The 19,196-nt window shown below is 23.2% G+C and overlaps 3 protein-coding genes across 7 annotated transcripts; 2 read left to right on the top strand and 1 right to left on the bottom strand.

Annotated features, from left to right (window-relative positions):
• The first annotated feature begins 1,651 nt into the window (after positions 1 to 1,651).
• LOC112598953 (hydroxysteroid dehydrogenase-like protein 2) lies at positions 1,652 to 7,414 on the top strand. Its single transcript, XM_025345623.1, has 6 exons — positions 1,652 to 1,665; positions 3,912 to 4,075; positions 5,024 to 5,237; positions 5,517 to 5,722; positions 6,951 to 7,151; positions 7,246 to 7,414. The coding sequence occupies exons 1-6, from the start codon at positions 1,652 to 1,654 to the stop codon at positions 7,353 to 7,355; spliced, it is 909 nt and encodes a 302-aa protein (XP_025201408.1). The 3' UTR covers positions 7,356 to 7,414.
• Positions 7,415 to 9,432: 2,018 nt separating this feature from the next.
• Positions 9,433 to 11,511, top strand: LOC112598893 (nucleoporin GLE1-like). The gene has a single exon (XM_025345557.1). The coding sequence runs from the start codon at positions 9,433 to 9,435 to the stop codon at positions 11,434 to 11,436; it is 2,004 nt and encodes a 667-aa protein (XP_025201342.1). The 3' UTR covers positions 11,437 to 11,511.
• Positions 11,512 to 13,784: 2,273 nt separating this feature from the next.
• Positions 13,785 to 18,058, bottom strand: LOC112598858 (Golgi resident protein GCP60). 5 transcript variants are annotated; one of them, XM_025345503.1, is made up of 9 exons: positions 17,781 to 18,057; positions 16,920 to 17,061; positions 16,714 to 16,854; positions 16,539 to 16,643; positions 16,386 to 16,473; positions 15,187 to 15,349; positions 14,993 to 15,117; positions 14,684 to 14,876; positions 13,785 to 14,134 (listed from the first exon to the last, which is right to left on the bottom strand). In XM_025345503.1, exons 1-9 carry the CDS (start codon positions 17,869 to 17,871, stop codon positions 13,896 to 13,898), a joined length of 1,287 nt encoding a protein of 428 aa, XP_025201288.1. In that variant the 5' UTR covers positions 17,872 to 18,057; the 3' UTR covers positions 13,785 to 13,895. The 5 variants fall into 5 exon arrangements, with proteins under 5 accessions (XP_025201288.1, XP_025201286.1, XP_025201287.1 ...); XM_025345501.1 differs by having other exon boundaries at positions 15,172 to 15,349; positions 17,781 to 18,055; XM_025345502.1 differs by having other exon boundaries at positions 14,699 to 14,876; positions 15,172 to 15,349; positions 17,781 to 18,054.
• Positions 18,059 to 19,196: the final 1,138 nt, after the last annotated feature.

Below are 19,196 nucleotides of genomic sequence, written 5' to 3'. Positions count from 1 at the left end.
TTATTCATTGGTTATTATTTTTAAAAAAATCGTACAAATGATAATAATTTAAATAAAATTGTTTTGATTATTGTTTAAGAAAAAAATATATTACTTTATTATAATTATACCAGGTAAATTTGGCGCAAATGGGCTGTACCCAAAACAAATTATTTTTTTTTGGCGCAAATGGGCGATGCCCGGTAGCTCAATTCCCAAGTGCTAAAATATTATTTAGTTGAACACCTACTTTTCCGTTTAGATAAAAAAACCTAAATCGGACATATTATCTAAAAACTATAGGTATTTAAATTGTTTAATATTGGAATATCGCCATACATCAATAGAAAATTATTTTACATTCAAATCTAATCAAAATTTGATCTTTTATTTCCTTAATATCGAAATAAACCAAACATAATATTACCATTATAACTATTAATTATATCAATATATATTTATATAATGAATTTATGATGTGTTGATTAGTATAAAACTATAATAATCTATAGTCCATACGACCATACAATTTGTATTTGTAGATTACCTACCAAGTTGTTAATAATACGAATTGTAATGAATAAGAGATTTTAAGTAAAATTATTTCATATAATATTGTTTATACTTTATTATGTGTGCATTGTATACAAAAAATATACACTCATAAACACTTAAAAATCTACAAGTTACAACCAACATGGCATTGTCGCTAATTTTAAGACGACACCACCCACACACTAGTCGATTGTTATTTATGTTGGTTTTGTTTTACGAACTCTCTTGTAGCAGTAGGTAGGTACAGCACTTGCACGACTATATAAACTTCAATAAATGCATAATATAACGATAGGTAATGATATCGATATTTTAATTTATGATCAAGTCCTATCGTTATTCATTATATGCATTTTTAATTTACATACTCCTAACAACAGAGATTAAACGTCCGCGATTTGTTAAAAAGAAACAATAATGAATAGTGTTCTGCCGTTTTCTAACATTGTAACTTTAATATAATCAAATACATATTATTAATACACAAATTATTTTAAAAGAATTAAGTAAATCATTATAGTGTTTACGTATGCACCTTTATTAAATTTATATATTTACTAAATAATACACCTAGGTAATAAAATTAATGACTGTAAAATTGTTATTCCCTAATCAGAAATTAGATAAGATTAACTAAAAAGGTTTTACCTCGTATTAAAAGTATAAATACATACTATTATAGTCATAAAGAAATAATTTGCTGTCTAGTAAAAGTAATAAGTTCAAAAAGTCAAATTTTAAATTGTTCAATACAATAATTAATCTAATATAAACTATCAACTAATTACATGTCTTCATTGTATTTAGGTATTAAAACGATTATCATATATGACCTAAACATCTAATAATATACATATTATTTAAAAATGTATGCTGATTAGTTTGAATCACTCAAGACGTCATTATATAATCAGGAAATCCTTTCAGAAAAAGATAGGTAGGGATTCTATACTAATATAAAATTGTCTAATTTGTAAATTATAATTTTAATTATTAGTTTATAGTTACGTATCTATAGTTAGAATAAATTTAATTCTATCTTGAATTTGGACTTAGTGTTATTAAAATTTACTAAACAATACACATTTCATAAAATTTATACTCAAGTCATTTTAAAATGCTTAATACTGGGTATGTAAACTGTTATATATTATTGCTATCAATATAAGTTAATATAAAAACGTATGCTATTTAATGTATTGCTTTTGTTAATTTTTGATTAAATTAACTAAAAATTATTTTCATTGTTATTAACATTTTATGTAGATTAAGTGCTTTTAATTCAAATCATTCTACTTTTAGAATTAAAAAAGAATCGAAAATATGTAAATATGTAAGAAGAAAAGTTTTAATTAAAATTAATAGATGTTTTTTTTTTATATATAATTGTTTGATTATAAAACAGACTTTACTGGGTACTAACTATACCTATTTTTTATATATTCTTATCTACTAGTGAACGTACCTTTTCGTATATGAAACGATTCAAAAATTATTTGAGGAATTCTTTGCTATACAATAATTATCTAATTTGAATGTTATTTAAATAGAAAAAATAATGTTAAATTACTTGATATAGATTTTTAAATATTACAGCATTATTTCGCATGTAAATTCTCTAACATTTTTGATGATCAGTCATCCCATCACTGTGATCCCCTCACTAAAATTAAAAAAATTAAGTTGCGTGTTATTCCGCAATAATTTTTGATGAGCGTAATAATTTTGCATTAAAATTGCTAAAATTTGTAAATTATTTAAGTTAAAAATCATAAAGTTTTTTATTTTGATACTTTAGAATTTAAAAATTTAATACAAGGTTCCATGTAAGTTTTACTTATAAGAATTACAAAAAAAAAGTTTGCTGTAGTTGTAGTATTAAATGTTTAAAGCTAAAGCTTGAAAATATATTAAAAGATTCTTTATAAGAAAGTGAGTTTTAAAATATCTATAAATTAAGCACATTTTATTTTTTTAAATAAATAAAAAATAATGAATTATTTTTTTTGTTGCATAAATTTATTATTCGTGGGAACTTGAATCTTATACATTATCATATTTTACATTACATAATAAAATATTTAGATTAATTTTAAGCTATTGCTTATATATTTGTATCATGAATATTTGACTGCAAAATTTAAAAAATAATAAATTTATACTAATAATAATATTGATGGGAATTTTTTGTAAAAATTAATTAAACCTATTGTATATATAATAGTAGTAAAATAAATTACTATCTTTATACCTATATCTACTAGTCGTGATCTATTAATTTATAATAAAATGCAGTCCCCGCCCAAAATCATTTTTTGTGCATGCAATATTGCAATATTAATTATTATTTATTTAAACAAATTATTTAATTCAAATTTAACACATTCAGCAGTGTCTTATTCAAAGACGAGGTTCAGTATACTCTTCTACTGTATAGCATACTAACATAGCAGACATTGGATACTTTTTTATTTTGAACTAATTTAAATTAACAACTTAAATTTTGAGTATTAGGTACTACAAGGTTTAATCGTTGTTATAACTGTAATAAGCTATTTATTATATTTTCAGAGGTTCTACAAGACGTAGACGTAACATTGTATATTTGTATACAAAAAATTATTCTAAAACGAGACTATATTATTATGTCGGCCTATATTATTATACATAAGTGTATTAAATTTCATATTTTTTTGTAAATATAATAATGGTAAAGTTATTAATTTTACTTTTAGTATTCTATATCCCGGTAGGTTGATATTTTTTTCCGAAAATATTACATTTATTATATTATTATTATTTAATTATTAAAATAATATATATTTAATAATTATTTATACTATATTATATCATTTGTAAAAATCAAAATCTGATGAAATCTTTTTGTAAATACTTTAAAACTGTAAAAATAGGTTCATATATTTAAATACTAAATAGATTATATTATCTTAAAATAAATTTAAAATGTTACTGAGGATAATTAAGTAAAATTCATATTAATATAATACATGTAAAAATTTCAAATCCCCACAAATAATATTTTTGATTTATAACAAAATAATTATCATTGTTATTCATCGTTAAAATATAAATATTTATTCAAATAATTACGGGAGAATATTATAATTTCGACCTACCAAAATATCGGCTAGATCAAATTTTCAACTAGAAATCACTCTAAAATTGAAAATTAAAGTATTTTTAATGTCCTAAAAGGTGATGATTGATGACAGACAGACAAAATAACACATCGTTGTAAAATAACAATTTATTACTTTTTAAGTTGTAATCTATAGTCTTTTTTAAAAATTAAAAAATTAAAATATTTTTTAGGTATTACTTATATATTTTTAAAAATAACCTTGTTAATCATTTAGAAAATTGGAAGGACGCACGTTATTTATTACTGGAGGAAGTCGTGGTATTGGCAAGGCAATTGCTTTGAAAGCGGCAAAGGATGGCGCCAACATAGTTATTGCAGCTAAGACTACTAATCCACATCCTAAACTCCCTGGAACCATATACACTACTGCGAGAGAAAGTAATATTTAAAAAAATTATATTAATAACTTGAGTTATAATAATTTTAATAAATATAAATTTTCATTAAGTTTTCCTCAGATTATTCAAAACACTATTATATCTAATTTCTGATTATCTCTGAAATTGTATTAAAATTAATTAAATGTATTTTCATACAGCTTTTCATTTTTCATCAACTAAACATACATTTCTCTCACATTATACTTTTTTTAGTATAACATATATTGTAATAACGTAAATAAAGTATCTTTATAGTTTATAATATTTATTCCAAGTTTCAATTGTATTGTGATTTAAAATAACATTAAAAAAAAAAAACAATCTAAAATAAATACATGATAATTGAAGTTGTTATTATAGAACAAATATGATAGTTACGCGCTAAACCAATTATAAATTTAAGTGTGCTAAATGTTTTGAATATCTACAGATTTGAATACTTGATAGTTGACAGTGTGATAATATTTTAGTAAAATTTGTTTATTCATTAAATTGTATATTATTATATAATTTGAAATTTGTATGATTAAGCTTAAATTAGAAAACTAAAATAGTTAAAGTATTAGCTAAAGTTCATAGGTATGTTTAAGTTCAAAAGAGTCCTAGGTATATAGCCATATAGGAATTATAGGATAACTTTAAATTGTATAATTACTATTTATTATAGGTTATTATAAATACCTAATAATAACTAATAAGTAACAAAATAAAAAAAAAAAATTATAAAACCACTAAACATAATATGCACCTTAACGTCCTTAACCTTCATCATTTCTTTACTAAAAATGTAGCTATAAACATTTTTTTTTTATTTATTTAATTTAAAATGTGTCAGCATATCATATTAAGCTATTGCTAGTCTTAGATATATAATTACAAAGATAAAAGTATTTACATTCTGTATGCTATAAACTTTAAATACTATAGCGCTTACATTATATTTTAGTTGAAGAAGCAGGAGGAAAATGTTTACCTTGTGTCGTTGACGTAAGAAATGAAAGTCAAATAATCGATGCCGTTAATAAAGCTATTGATGTATTTGGAGGTTTAGATATTGTCATCAACAATGCTAGTGCAATATCATTAACTGGAACATTAGACACCGACATGAAGAGATATGATTTAATGCATAGTATTAATACACGAGGAACATTTCTTGTGTAATATACCTCTATAAAATTGCGTTATACCCATACGCGGAGTAGGGGAGTTTTAGCCCCCCCCCCCCCCACCAAAAAAAAAAAAAAAATGAACATTTTTCAAAATATTAAATAGATACCTAATTTTTAAAAATGCAAAGAAAGATTTAACCCCTCCCCCCTAAAATTCAATTAAATATCCGCCTAAGGTTGTACCTAAATATTATCTTCATAATACTGACAGTTGGTGTTTATGAAATGAACAAAAATTATTTCTAATATTATATTTTATCTATTTAGATCAAAAATATGTTTGCCTCATTTAAAGAAAAGTAAACACGGTCATATTTTAAATATTAGTCCTCCGTTGAATATGAGTCCTAATTGGTTTAAAGACCACCTTGCATATACGATGGCCAAGTATGGAATGTCAATGTGTGTATTAGGAATGGCTGCAGAATTTAAGAAACATAACATTGCCGTAAATGCTTTATGGCCCAGAACTGGTAATATTAAATATTAAATATAATTTATATCCATATTAAGCGACAAGTTTCAATTAATAGTTGTATATCATTATTAACAAGTTTCATCTTTGTTAAATTTCTAATTTCTAATCTATTAACTGAAAATGGCTGCACATGAATTGCGTTCCGATATATAAAAATCGATAGAAGGTACAAGGTACACGAATTGCATCCAGCCTTACCTAAATACACAACTATTTTATAATTATATTTTTTACCCAAGTTTATTTTAAATGGTAAAGTAATTTTAAGCAGATTACACTTTTGTAGTTTGTATACGGGAAGGAAAATTATGTTTTTACGTCTTATGATATTTTAAGTATTAATCAAATATTTTAATACTAATTTAATTTACATACCTACTTCTAATTACAAAAGAACCATATTTTTAACCTACCGATAGTTACCTATAATGTGCTTTTGAGAGTCTTAAGTCTGTAGGAAAATTATGTTTTTACGTTGGGACGTAATTCGTGTACTCGATAAATATTGTCAGTACGCAATTCATGTGGAAAATGGATTTCGGGACGCAATTCGTGTGCATCACTGAAAATTATCTGCGTGGCTGTGTGGTTTTAAAATGTACACCGATCATCAATTGGGACAAAAACTTATGTTTTGAGTGAACACGCAAATAAGTGGGATATACAAAAATCAATTTCGGACCATGAAGGTTGAAGATTGCTTTATGTCCAATTTAAAGCCTGCATACTTACAGAAGAACTTAGATAATTGTATTATTTATTTCAACATTTGTTTATAGAATATAAATAAAAAAAAAAAAAAAATTTAATATTTTTATATAAATACCTGATTGCTAGTATTAGATAGGTACCTAATATATATTACAGGTACAAAATGATTCACTAAGTCCAGTATTTAATGTCTATACTTATAATTTCAAAAATGTTTGAGTTTTAAAAAATATTAATTTTATATAATTTTAAGTCATTGCAATACTTTTTTGGAAAAAAATTATATTTTCTAAAAAATGTTATCATCATTTTTTTTTAGTAGTATTGTAAAAAACTGAACCATGTAAAAAAAATTAAGACTTTGAAATAATAAGTGTAGAAACTTATATTGATCACCTAGTTATCGTATACCTATAATATAAAATAATATTATGTTAATAAAAAAAGATACTGCAAATTGGTTACGATAATACAAAGTTATTTGAGACTTTGAAAGTATTTATTTGTTATAGTAATTCATACAGCAGCTGTGGAGATGTTATCTGGAATAAATGAAGCAAAATCATATTCGCGGAAACCTGATATAATGGCTGATGCAGCTTATTCAATAATTACTAAACCATTTGATCATAATAACGGTAATTTTTTAATTGATGATGAAGTGTTACAACAAGAAGGAATAACAGATTTTGATCAGTATTTAAGTGATCCAGGTATGAAAAGTATTGCTATTTATCAATAAATATTTAAATATTGACAAAATATTAAAAGTATAAGTAGGTATAAGATTTTTTTACATTTTTTTAGCGAATAATGGTAATCTCATGATGGATTTTTTTTTGGAAGAATATCCACATAATGGTTTCAATCAAGGTAAAGAATTAGCTAAAAGACAAGCTCAGTCCTCAGAAAAATGAAACAAATAAAGTGATAAATTAAAAATTTTAATTTATTTATTCATTTTTTATGATATACTTATTGTATATATAATAGTAAATTAATAATATTATTCAATATTTTCTAAAATAGTTGTAAAATTATTTATTATTATAGTATAAAAAAATATTGATATCAGTTGTAATATTCGACAACATGCATAAAGCCATGAAGCCGCTACACTAGTATTGCCGCTACACTCCTTATTAATTTATCAATGTCTACATAATTTTTTCACAAAAAGACTATATATTCTTACCTAAAAATATTTATTACAAATAAATTAAAACATTAATTTTTGAATTAAAAATATTAGATGTGTTATTATTATTACCCATTAAATAAAATTTAACATAACACAATTATTACTACTTATCTTAAGAAATATTTATTTATATTTTAGAGAAAAGTTAAAAGATTGTTATTTCATCAATTAATTACTCTTTCCAGTTGTTAGGTAATTTGCTCTGCTAGACATTTATGTTTTATTTTAGAAGTAAATATACTAGTACAGAAATTTAAGTTAGACATCAAATATTGTTCAATAAGTAAACTTAATATATTTTCATAAACCTGCGTATATTAATTATTAAGAAAACTATAATTTTAAGTTGCATAAAAATTTATTAATTTAATGATCCAATACAATTTAATAGATTAATCTCAGACTTCTAAATTATGTTTAAAAGACCATTAGCTCATTATTAATTCATTAAATGTTTAGTGATTGTTTATGCAATCCAATATAAGTAATTTAAAAAATATCTAAAGCATTCTAATTTATACATAGTAATTAAGTGTCAAGAATACCTCGTCATTAAGTATATAGATCTATTATAATATACATATGTTAATAGGTATTAATTATATATATAATAGGTATTATAATTAATCATAGCTACTTGTGAAATAAAAATTTTCCTGCTAAGAATAAAAATAAAACTGGGCCGAGAATAGATATCGATTTTTTTAAGATTGGTTTAGTAATAAATCTATAATGAAATCAATTGTATTGAAAAAAATATTTGAATTAATTTACTTAAATACTTTACAACACGGCAAATAAATGATTTAACATTTTTTCCTGTCTTTGATATTATACAAAACATCAGTTTTCAATGTTTTCATACTTATCTCATGGATAAATTTGATAAAAAGATGTATACGAATATCGTATTCATACATTTTCATAGACCTTATACTGTCTATGTGTATTTTATAAAAGAAAACATCATAATATAAAAATGAATTAAAATGGGCATAACAGGAGTATTATCTAATGCGGTGGGCCAATTTTTGACGTTATTAAGCAGGTGGTGCCGTTGCACATGCTGCCACCCACAAATAACTTCCCCGAGTGATAAGACCATGAGTGTAAGAAGTGTATACAGCAGTACATAAATTAAAAACGATAATATTATTCAAAAAAATATTAAGTAGGATTATGTAAATACTGAATACATAATTTATTATACAAGATTTACAAGTGTTAAATTATTGTATTACCAAAGTTTTTATTATGTTGGTAATTTTTCAAATGCAAAAAGTAAATTGTATCTCTTTCCTTATCAATTTTCTGACAAGTCACTGATATCAGTGATTCTTATTAACATTAACGAACCCGTTTGGCGTTTACCTGTTTAGTATAAAATATGAATAATGAATTTGAAAATACTGAAAATAGGTATTTGTAATTTGTATTAGTTATTAGTTAATTAATGTTATTTTACTGGATTAATCTACTTTGTATTATAAAATAACATGTATAAATAGTTAATAAATAATCTAATATTTATTTACTAATAATCATTATTCATATAAAATAATTAGTGTTTTATTAAAAAGTTAATTGTATTTATAATTTATATTTTAGTAATTAATTTTTACTGTGTAGAAGAATTGTGTTTTAAATTATTCAGTTTTAACGATATTGTAAGTTGTATTATTTATATTGCTTATAAATTTTAAGTACATTATTAATTATAGTGTATAGGTACATATTTAGTTTGTATTTTGTTTTAGATAATTGTTGGTATTAATTATTTCTTAAAAGTTATTATGGAGTTTAATACTACATTTTCAAATATGCATCAAGAGAATTTTTCATTTCAAAATCAAGTAAGTGGAAACAATATTTCTCTATTTGATAAAAACTTGAAAAGAGTTAATGAAGACTTGATAAAAGTTGATAAATATTACTCTTCTAAAAATAATCATCCAATTGAAAATCATTCTCAAGTCATAAAAAGCGAACAAATAAATAATTCACTCTATGAAACAATGGATGATTCTTTAAAGTTCTATGATGAATTATATAAAATTCAAATGAATGAAATTGAAATGAATAGAAAAAAGAATGTACGAAATGTATTGAATAAAAAAGTTGATACTTGGAAACAGACAAAAAAAAAATGTTCAAAGTTACTAACAATTAATATTGATGAAGACTCTAAGCGTTCTTTTCGTGAGGGACTTATTATTGACAAAAACTATAACAATAAACTACTGGACAGCAATAATGATCAATTTCAAACTAGATTACTTGAAGAACAAAATAAATTTAATACAATTAAATTTGCCAGGGTTCTAAATAGTGCATCGAGTTTATTATGTGATATAAAAAAATTATTAGATGAAAGTTGTATAACATCACAATTACTTAATAGTCATAGAGACAATTATAAACTTTTTGAAATCTCTTTAAATGATTTAAAAACAAAGTCTTCAAATATTAATGAACAAGATATTCTAACTATCAATGAACTTCAACAAAATATTAAAATATTGTATGAACGGTTATTAGAAATACAAGTTAAACATATTAAATCTAAAACTGATTGTCATGAAAATGAAGAGAACAATGTATCAACTGAAAATATACCTAAAAGCAATGAAAATTGTTTCAACAATCAGATATTAGAAAAAAATAAATGTGAAAAAACTATAAATGAAATACAAAATTTTTCATTTAAAAAAAATGAAAATCTTGTTGATAAATCTGACGAATTCTTCACATTTAAATTTAACGGAAATAAAAAAGTTAATGATAGTAATATTTCAGATTTTTCTTTTAAAATTAATGAAGATTCAAAATCTGAAACTATTGTAAAAAATTCTTCTTATAATTTTGAAGATGAGTATAAACAATTTTTAGAAAATCATCTTACTATTCAGAAATATTTGAAAAAAATTGAAAATAGTTATTCTTCTTTTCTTTGTGATGATAATTTAAAACCTTTGAGGCAGGAATTAACAAAATCAATTAATACACCAGTTAATAGTATATCTTCAGTTTCTTCATGGCATATGAAAGATAAATTTGATAAACTTGATGCATTACTGAAGTGTAAAACGGTGAAAACTGGTAATTCTACTGTAACAGCAAATAGTCATCCAGAAGCATTGATATTTTGTAAAGATACATTAGCTAAAAAAATAATTAATATTGGAGAACAAGTGGTTAGTGTAAAGACAGAAACTGGTTTTGAAGTTGCTTCAATTGTTACAGAGCTTTGGAAAATTCATCCAGATTTTGGTATTTTGCTTTATGCAAGATTTAAACAAAAATGTCCTTGTCTTATCCCATATAACGCTGCAAAAACAAATGAAGAAACTGATGAGGAATTTTATAAATCATTATGTTATAACTATATAAATGGAGTTGTCGAAAAGCAAGATAAGTATGTAAAAAGAATGACTGGTATCATAAGATTATTTGCAGCAATTATAGTAACTGAATCTAAGAGTGGTAAAGCCTTAGGTATTGGACAAGCCTGGATGCTGATTGCAGCAACTGTAAATTTAGTTCCCCAATTAGATGTTACAGCCATTTTTTTACATGAAATACTGGTAATTACTGGTTATGAACTTAAACAAGCTTATGGAAGACAATTTATCAAAATGTTGGAATACATAAATACTAATTATATGAAGAAAATTGATGAAGTTACACCAATTGGTTGTGGAGGTCCAGTACAAAGATTAAAAACATTTATCGACAAAATTATTCAAGTAGGTTATATTGAAAAACCTAAAGGTATAATACCTTATGACTTTTGGTAAATAACCATTTGTTATGCAACATTTTTTTTTGTTTAACCATGTTTTAAATGTTTTTTTTTTACGAAAATAAAAATAAGATGATTTGATTTAAATGTATGTAAAATCATTAGCAAATTATTAAAAGTTATAATAAAGTGATGTGTTTTTATAAAATTAAACTTTAAATATATTATATAATACTTGATGGTGGTTAGGATACTATAGTAACAAGTAATATTGTTAGTTCCTATATTCAATAATTTATATTTTTATTGTACAGTGTAATGTAACTAATTATTGTACTACATAATATTTGATAATGAAAATATTTTGTAAAATGTAATAAATGTATACATTTGGTACAGTTGTAGTTTTAATATGTTGTACTAACTTATATGCTTTATAAGATTTAAACATTTAAATTATGAGGCTGAAAAATACTACAAATAATAAGGATTTAGATTTTGTAGTAAATGCTTTTTTTTTGCCAGGAAATGTAATAGAAAAATAATAAAATAAACTTTATTTTGTTTTTCTCCTAATTTTTACATAACTTTTGTAATTTCATATGTTTCCATATATATCATATAATGATACTACTAACTGAAATTATGTCAAATACATGATACATTTGATAATTTTTTTTTTATCATTTTTGAGATTTTAGGTATTGAAAATAAGATTGAATTTAGATATTAAGACTACTAGAATTTAATAAAATATATGGTTGTTAAGGCGGTCACACATAGGAGCATTTTGGTGTAATGTAATGCCATAATGTAACAGAGTTTGTGGTCACTTAAATGTTACAACGACCAGTGTGTACGTAAAAGGTCGAGCACTACTCTGTATCGGTTGTTCGCTGGTCTACCCATCAGTTATTCACAGTTTGTTCTTGAATTCACATTGTGTGCAATGTCTTCTATAAATTTACAAGTCGCCAGTGCATCATTTATTTTAATTCATTCTATTTAAAATAAAAAAAGGCAATAGAAACTGGTGGCAAACAAATTTAATGAAGGCTAGAGACATATGTAGTGGATCAGACTTATTAAATTGTCTTCAGTAACAGGAAATAAGTGGACAGTACAAGAATTTTATTAGAATGTCATCTATTGATTTTGAATAATTTCCAAAAAGCCAATTCTGTGCAAGAAAGGTTAGCTATTACACTACGATTTTTTGCAACTGGTAAAACTTATCAAATTTTAGCTTCTGTAATGTAATATGTCATTAGCCAATGAGGACCCTATTTTTGTTTTAATATTTTATTTTGTATTTATTCTTATTTTATTGTATTTCTCATTATTCCTATTAAATTGTTAACTTGAATATCTTTTTATATTATAATTTACATAGTTACTTGCACTGGTGGTACTGTTTTTTACTTCAATGTTTTGTATAAAATAGGAGAAACTGTAAATTTTATAATAAATAAATAAATATTAAAATCAATAGGTAATTAAATAATTTATATAATATAAAGTACAGTAGGTATATAGATATTTATATACATTTAAATTTAATCCTAACATAAATAATCTAACAGGTTCAAATACTTAATAATATAATATACACAAATAAAATATTATATAATTATAGTTAACTTTAAGTAGTATTTTTTGAATTTAATACTATTATTGAAATCTTAGTATAAAAGTACTATCTATCAAATTTTGATATTGATATTCATACATGATTAGATTAAGGTTGATAAATATATATTAATTAAGATAGGTACTTCAAATAAATAATATACAAATTAGGTAATATTTTTCATTATAATTAATAAATATTTATATTTTTGGCTATAGGAAAGGTATAAATATTATATATTTTTAACTGTTATTATTCTTTATTCTAAAACAAGCAACCTTGATAATAAATACATATACTTAACTAGCAATTTATTTTTTTGGAACTATTTTAAATCCTTCAAAAACATTAAAAATACTATTTTTATAGTTAAGTAATGATAAATATTAAATTAAATAACAATACAATACAAAAAATTGAATTTCTAATTAAAATTCTTTTATTATTCCTAAAAAATTTACAATAGTTATAACTTTGGATTCATTAATTAGTAGTTTTATATAATATTAAAAAAATTTTTTTTAATTTTTTTATAGTGTTTTTTTTCTATACTAATTTTTAATGCGCACTAAAAATAGAAATATTAAACTTATTTTTTATGGATAAGCAAAATAATAATTTTAAGTTTTCAAAATATACTGTGATTTTTATGGAGGCAGTAGAAATATTATATATGCTTTTTTGCATACAATAAATATTGATTCAAAACATTTTTTTTATAACTAAAATTGTTATTTTAAACATATTTTTATATGTTTATAACATTTATATGGTTAAGTTATTTCAACAATAATTTGGATTAAAAAGAAGTTGAATAAAAGATTATAAAATTTTAAGCTGACTAACATATTCGTAAATATTTCATACAGAACAAAATTAATACATTATTGAGAGTAATATATTCTATAATACAATGTTTTTGACCTCCATAAACTATAGGAGTTATCAAATTTAAGTAAATAAACTCCTTCTCCTGGATATACATGACTTCCAGCATATATTTCCTTATGACAATCTCTTCGATATACTGGTATTATTATTGATAATGGTGGTCGATTCATCTGATTACTATTTTTTATATCTTTAATTGTAACACCATTTTGTTCTAATTCATGAAGTAAATCTAATACAAATAATTATTTACATATAAATAAATATACACATACACACACACACATACATACATACATACATACATATATATAAATATATATACATAAATGATACATTTAAATATATTTTTTTTTAATTTAAAGAAATTGGCATCATTCAAGATCAAATTTAGATATGTTGGTGGCTTTGAATAAACTATAAACAGGACATTACACTTTTTGGATTATTAAATAACATTTAATATTTTTAACCCGCTGGCCACTACTCAGAAAACTATACTTCTATCCTTGAGAGAACATACCTGTTTTGTGCATGATAGACTAATAGCGTGATAACTGATGTTAAACAACGCCAAACTTATCGGTACATGAAATTGATGGGGGATGTGCAAGTTTAAACCCCTCAGGTGGATTTTCTCATAATTTTAGTTTTACATTATATTTTTATATATTTAACATTAAATAATTACAAAACTGTGGGGCCCGAGGATTGCAATCCATTCAGCCTCCCCTTAATCTGGCCCTGGTATCATTCATTTATTCAACATACATATTTATACCTTGACTAATATTACCGTCATCATCGTCTTCCAAGTCATCACAATCATCATCTTCACTCTCGGACACATGCACTGAAACTTGACTAGTACTAGGTTTAACCCATTCAAAGTAAACACCAAAACCTATGTCATGACCATCAGTAGCAAATTCCCAAAATACACAGTTTCCACCTTCAGCCGTAGGAACTCTAACCTATAGGATCACAAAATAGACAGTACATTACATTTTTTAAATTTATACACATTTTAAAAAATAATTTATATTTTTGTAGTAAAATGTATCTATCCTATAGTAACCTAAGTGTTTACCGTAACTGTTTCTCCATGATTTACTTTAATAACGGCTTCTCCACCTTCTCGTAGTAAATTAACTTTAAATTCATCAATATCTTTTCTTGTCCACATTGAAGCAGGAAACAATGTTTGAACAGAATCTAAAAAAAAAAAACTGCTGAATAAGTTGTGTAAAAAATTGATTAAAAATATACATTCTGCATTTTCACTTTGCTCATTATTGATGCTCTCATGTTCATTAATCTTATCTTCAGGAAGAGTTATAGAATTAGTAGTTATTTCTAATTCTTTACCGGGTTCATAGTTTTGTTGTAATTGTTGCATGTATTGATGATAATGTTGTTCTTGTAATTGTCTCACAAGTACAGCTTGCTATAAATAATATTATATTTGGATTGTTTTATCATTATATATTTCTAATAAATATTAAAGTTAAATATGTAGTCCTAGTATAATACCTACCAAATACTATTAAATGTCACATATTACCTAATAATAAATTACATTATATTATCATTTATCATACTTTATTTGTTGCTGATGATTATCATTGTCAAGTATTTAAATATGTTCTTCAAGAATAATAGATTGATTTTATTTCACCCTAATAAACTTTTAATAAATTATTGTATACTACATTAACTGACGAGCACCATTCATTTTCTAGTTGGCGATCTAGTAAATTTATTGCTCCTTTGGTTTTTTTTTCCATACTAAGAATAAATATGTCTCATAAATATTCTAAAATTTGTTTTTACAACTATTGTAGGATCATAATTAGCTAATCATATACCAACTTTAAAATATCGAAAATACATAATCACAATACTTTTTTAAATTTGTTTAAAATAAAAAATTTGATAAAATTGTGAAAATTTACAAATTATTATAATTATTAAAGTTTTATACAATTTCATACACAAGAATTTAAATTTTGATGAAATAATATGATTATGAGTAAAATAGTGATTTGTCATCAAACAATATTTTTTTATAAACAAAAAATTCATAAACAAACAATTGTAGAAATTTGAAATTTTCATTAAATATTTATATCATAATTTCTTACAGATGTCATAATTCTCTAAATATTTTTGACTTCTTTTAGTTAATAAAAAGACATTTGAAATAATCAATTTTTTATAGTTGTTTTTTTTTAAATAAATATTGATTTATAATGTTTTGCTTGAACAAAAATTTAGAAAAATGCTATATTTTAATGACCCAATTTACTGGTACAATCATTTTCTAGTAATAAAACATAAATAGTAAAGTAAATAGGGATAAATGATTTAACTATAGGTGACATATGACTTAATTTAAGTCATTATAGGTAATGTATAACAAAATAACCAAATATGTTTACTATATTTAAAAATATTAAATAAATTATTTAGTAAATTATTACTTCATCTGGATTGTTTGGAAATTGATTTTGAGCATAAGTCAAAAACTGGCTATAAGTCTGCTTATTTAAAGCTTCTTGAATGAGTTGTCTAAAATATTAATAATAAATTAAAATCTTTACAAACATTTAAATTAATTTAATGATTTTAATTACTTGGTATTTTCTTGTCTACATCTTTCTTCTTCATCTTTTTGTTTTAATTCCATTAGTGCAAGTTGTTTTTCTAGTTCTTCTTGTTCTTTTTTCATATTTTCATCACTTAAATATTATACAAATTAAATTATAGTATATAAATATAATATTAATATCATTACTAAATAATAGTTACGTAATACGTTTCTGTTCAATCAAATCAGCTTTATAAGCTTCAACAGTATGTTTGAATAAAGTACATTCTTTATTCACCAATTTAACAAAATTAATCATGGAGTTTTCTGTTGACATGTCACCAAGTGCTTGCCATGCTAATCTATAAAATGATGATATTCATAAACACAAATTGATACCTTGAGTATCAATATAAATTTAATTTACCTTCGATCTCTTCCAATAACATCAAATACACCTAAAGGTGGTAATTTTGATTCATCTAACTTTCCATGACTAACTTGACGAGTATATGCAACAAGTTTTAATTTATCGTCATAAGTAAAATGTATAGCTTTACCTTCTTTTTCTACAAAATAATAAATAAAAAAGTAATCATAACTATTTTCAAAGTACCTGAAAATTGTAATTATTATTTTTTAATTAAATACAGAAAATGGGAGTATTACCTACATAGATATATTTTTTTTTCATAAGTATAAAAGTACATAATTTATAAATTATGGTTGTTAGGTACTATTTATACAGATTTTAAACATATTTAAGAGATTTATTCAAGAAAGACAAATTTAGAGAACAAGATAAATATTGATGATTGACTAGAAATATCACTAAGATTATTAAAAAATATATATTTGAATGAAGATAAAGCAAAATAATAAGCAGAATAACTAGTAATAAGCATATTCTAAATACTTTTCCAATCATTTTTTTTTTAATTGAACTTTTATTTTTTTTATCAAGGAAAATATATAATCACAGTCTTTCATATTGTGTCTGAACACTAGGTAGCTACTCTTTTCAAATGTCCATGCCTTGTATGCAATTCTTTTTTTCTTCTCTTAAATACTTACTGTAACTATAATTACAGATTTTATATTTAAAAAAAATATATATTAAGTAAAAAATTAAAATAAACACAAATATTATTTAGGATGAATATTTTTATTTGATACTAATTATGTTATTAAGAAATTTTATGTATCAAAATTTAAACAAAGTAAAGTAGTGCTTTTAACTACTGAAATGAATCACTTATCTTACATTTAGAAAAAACTTTTGACATACCCTTAAAAAACTTAAGCGCCAGTGTATATAATTCTTTCAATGGCAAACCCCATTTTTCAACAATATCTTCTTCTTTGGTATTATTACACATCGTTTAAATAAAATGTATATGATTAATTTGCGATTTTGTTTAATGAATAATGATTTTATGGTTTGAATATGATTTGTATTTCATATGATGTACATTACATGAGCACAACTTCATAAATACACAGAAGTACAATATGAATAATTTGTTTTATAATCGTCTGAAACTATATACTATATAGCTGATGTACAAATTATAAAAAGCCTAATGTATTGATATTAAATTACATCTGATAAAATATGATAATAATGTAAAATAATCATAAAATGTGTTGTTGTTCTATAAACTTATCTCTGAAAATAATAAAATATTGTGGTTACGTTCGGTTCTCTAATCTTCATTCTACAACCATGAAATAGAACCATGACAAGAAAAACCTTTTTTAACTATGTACCTTTTTTTTTTGTCATACATAAAACATGATAGAAGCGATAATAAAACAGCTGACGATTTGCTTACATTTGTTTGGAGGCTTTACTTGATCAATGATCACCGAATAGGTTTAATAATAATTATAATAAACATTTGACATAACTAGTAACTACGACATTTGATATTGATGTTTAGTAAATGTGATGTTAGTAACTAATGAATATATCAACATAAAACTGAATTTTATAATGCTGAAGTGAGTTTTATAATGATTATGGAAAAGCCAAAAATGTGCTGCACGAAATCAATGATTCTATCGACTGTTTCGTTCCCGTTAATTATTAAGATTTAATCCTCGGGGTTAGGTATACTAGTCTTAGGATGTTTTGTCCATACTCCATAGTGTATGTTGATTTTACCTAAGAATTACAATATAAAATAACTTGACTAGGACGTTAAGTCTTAAGCACGTTTAAAGATATACTTATATATCTTCAATCGCGGTCTTAAGGTTTTTTATCATTATTTTTATAAATATCTTCAATAAAATTTAAATAAGTAGTAAAAAAATAATTTTAAGCTTAAAAATATATTTGAGATTCATTTAAATTTTTATCTTTGACAATCAATGCCTTTATTTTTAATGAAAAATTTAATATTTAAATGACAATAATACAAATACATTGGAAATTAAAAAAAAAAAAATGTATATTTTATATAGTAAGTCAAAATTGACAAAAATATCTTAAATTTTTAAAAATAAAATAATAATAAAAATGTTTTAAGCATATTTTTAATTTTAAGACCAATACTTTATGTGTTACAGATAATTAAAAATATTATCATTATTATCATACTTAAATTCTTTACATTAGGATTTTATTTTTTTTCCTTAAAACTACTTGTCTTCTACACATTTATTATTTCATTTTTTTTTCTATCAATGCAATCTTTAC

Source organism: Melanaphis sacchari, unplaced genomic scaffold, assembly GCF_002803265.2.
Source record: "Melanaphis sacchari strain LSU unplaced genomic scaffold, SCAv2.0 Contig4_pilon_pilon, whole genome shotgun sequence".
Classification (NCBI taxonomy): Eukaryota; Metazoa; Arthropoda; class Insecta; order Hemiptera; family Aphididae; genus Melanaphis; species Melanaphis sacchari.
This window is presented reverse-complemented; position numbering and strand designations above follow the sequence as displayed.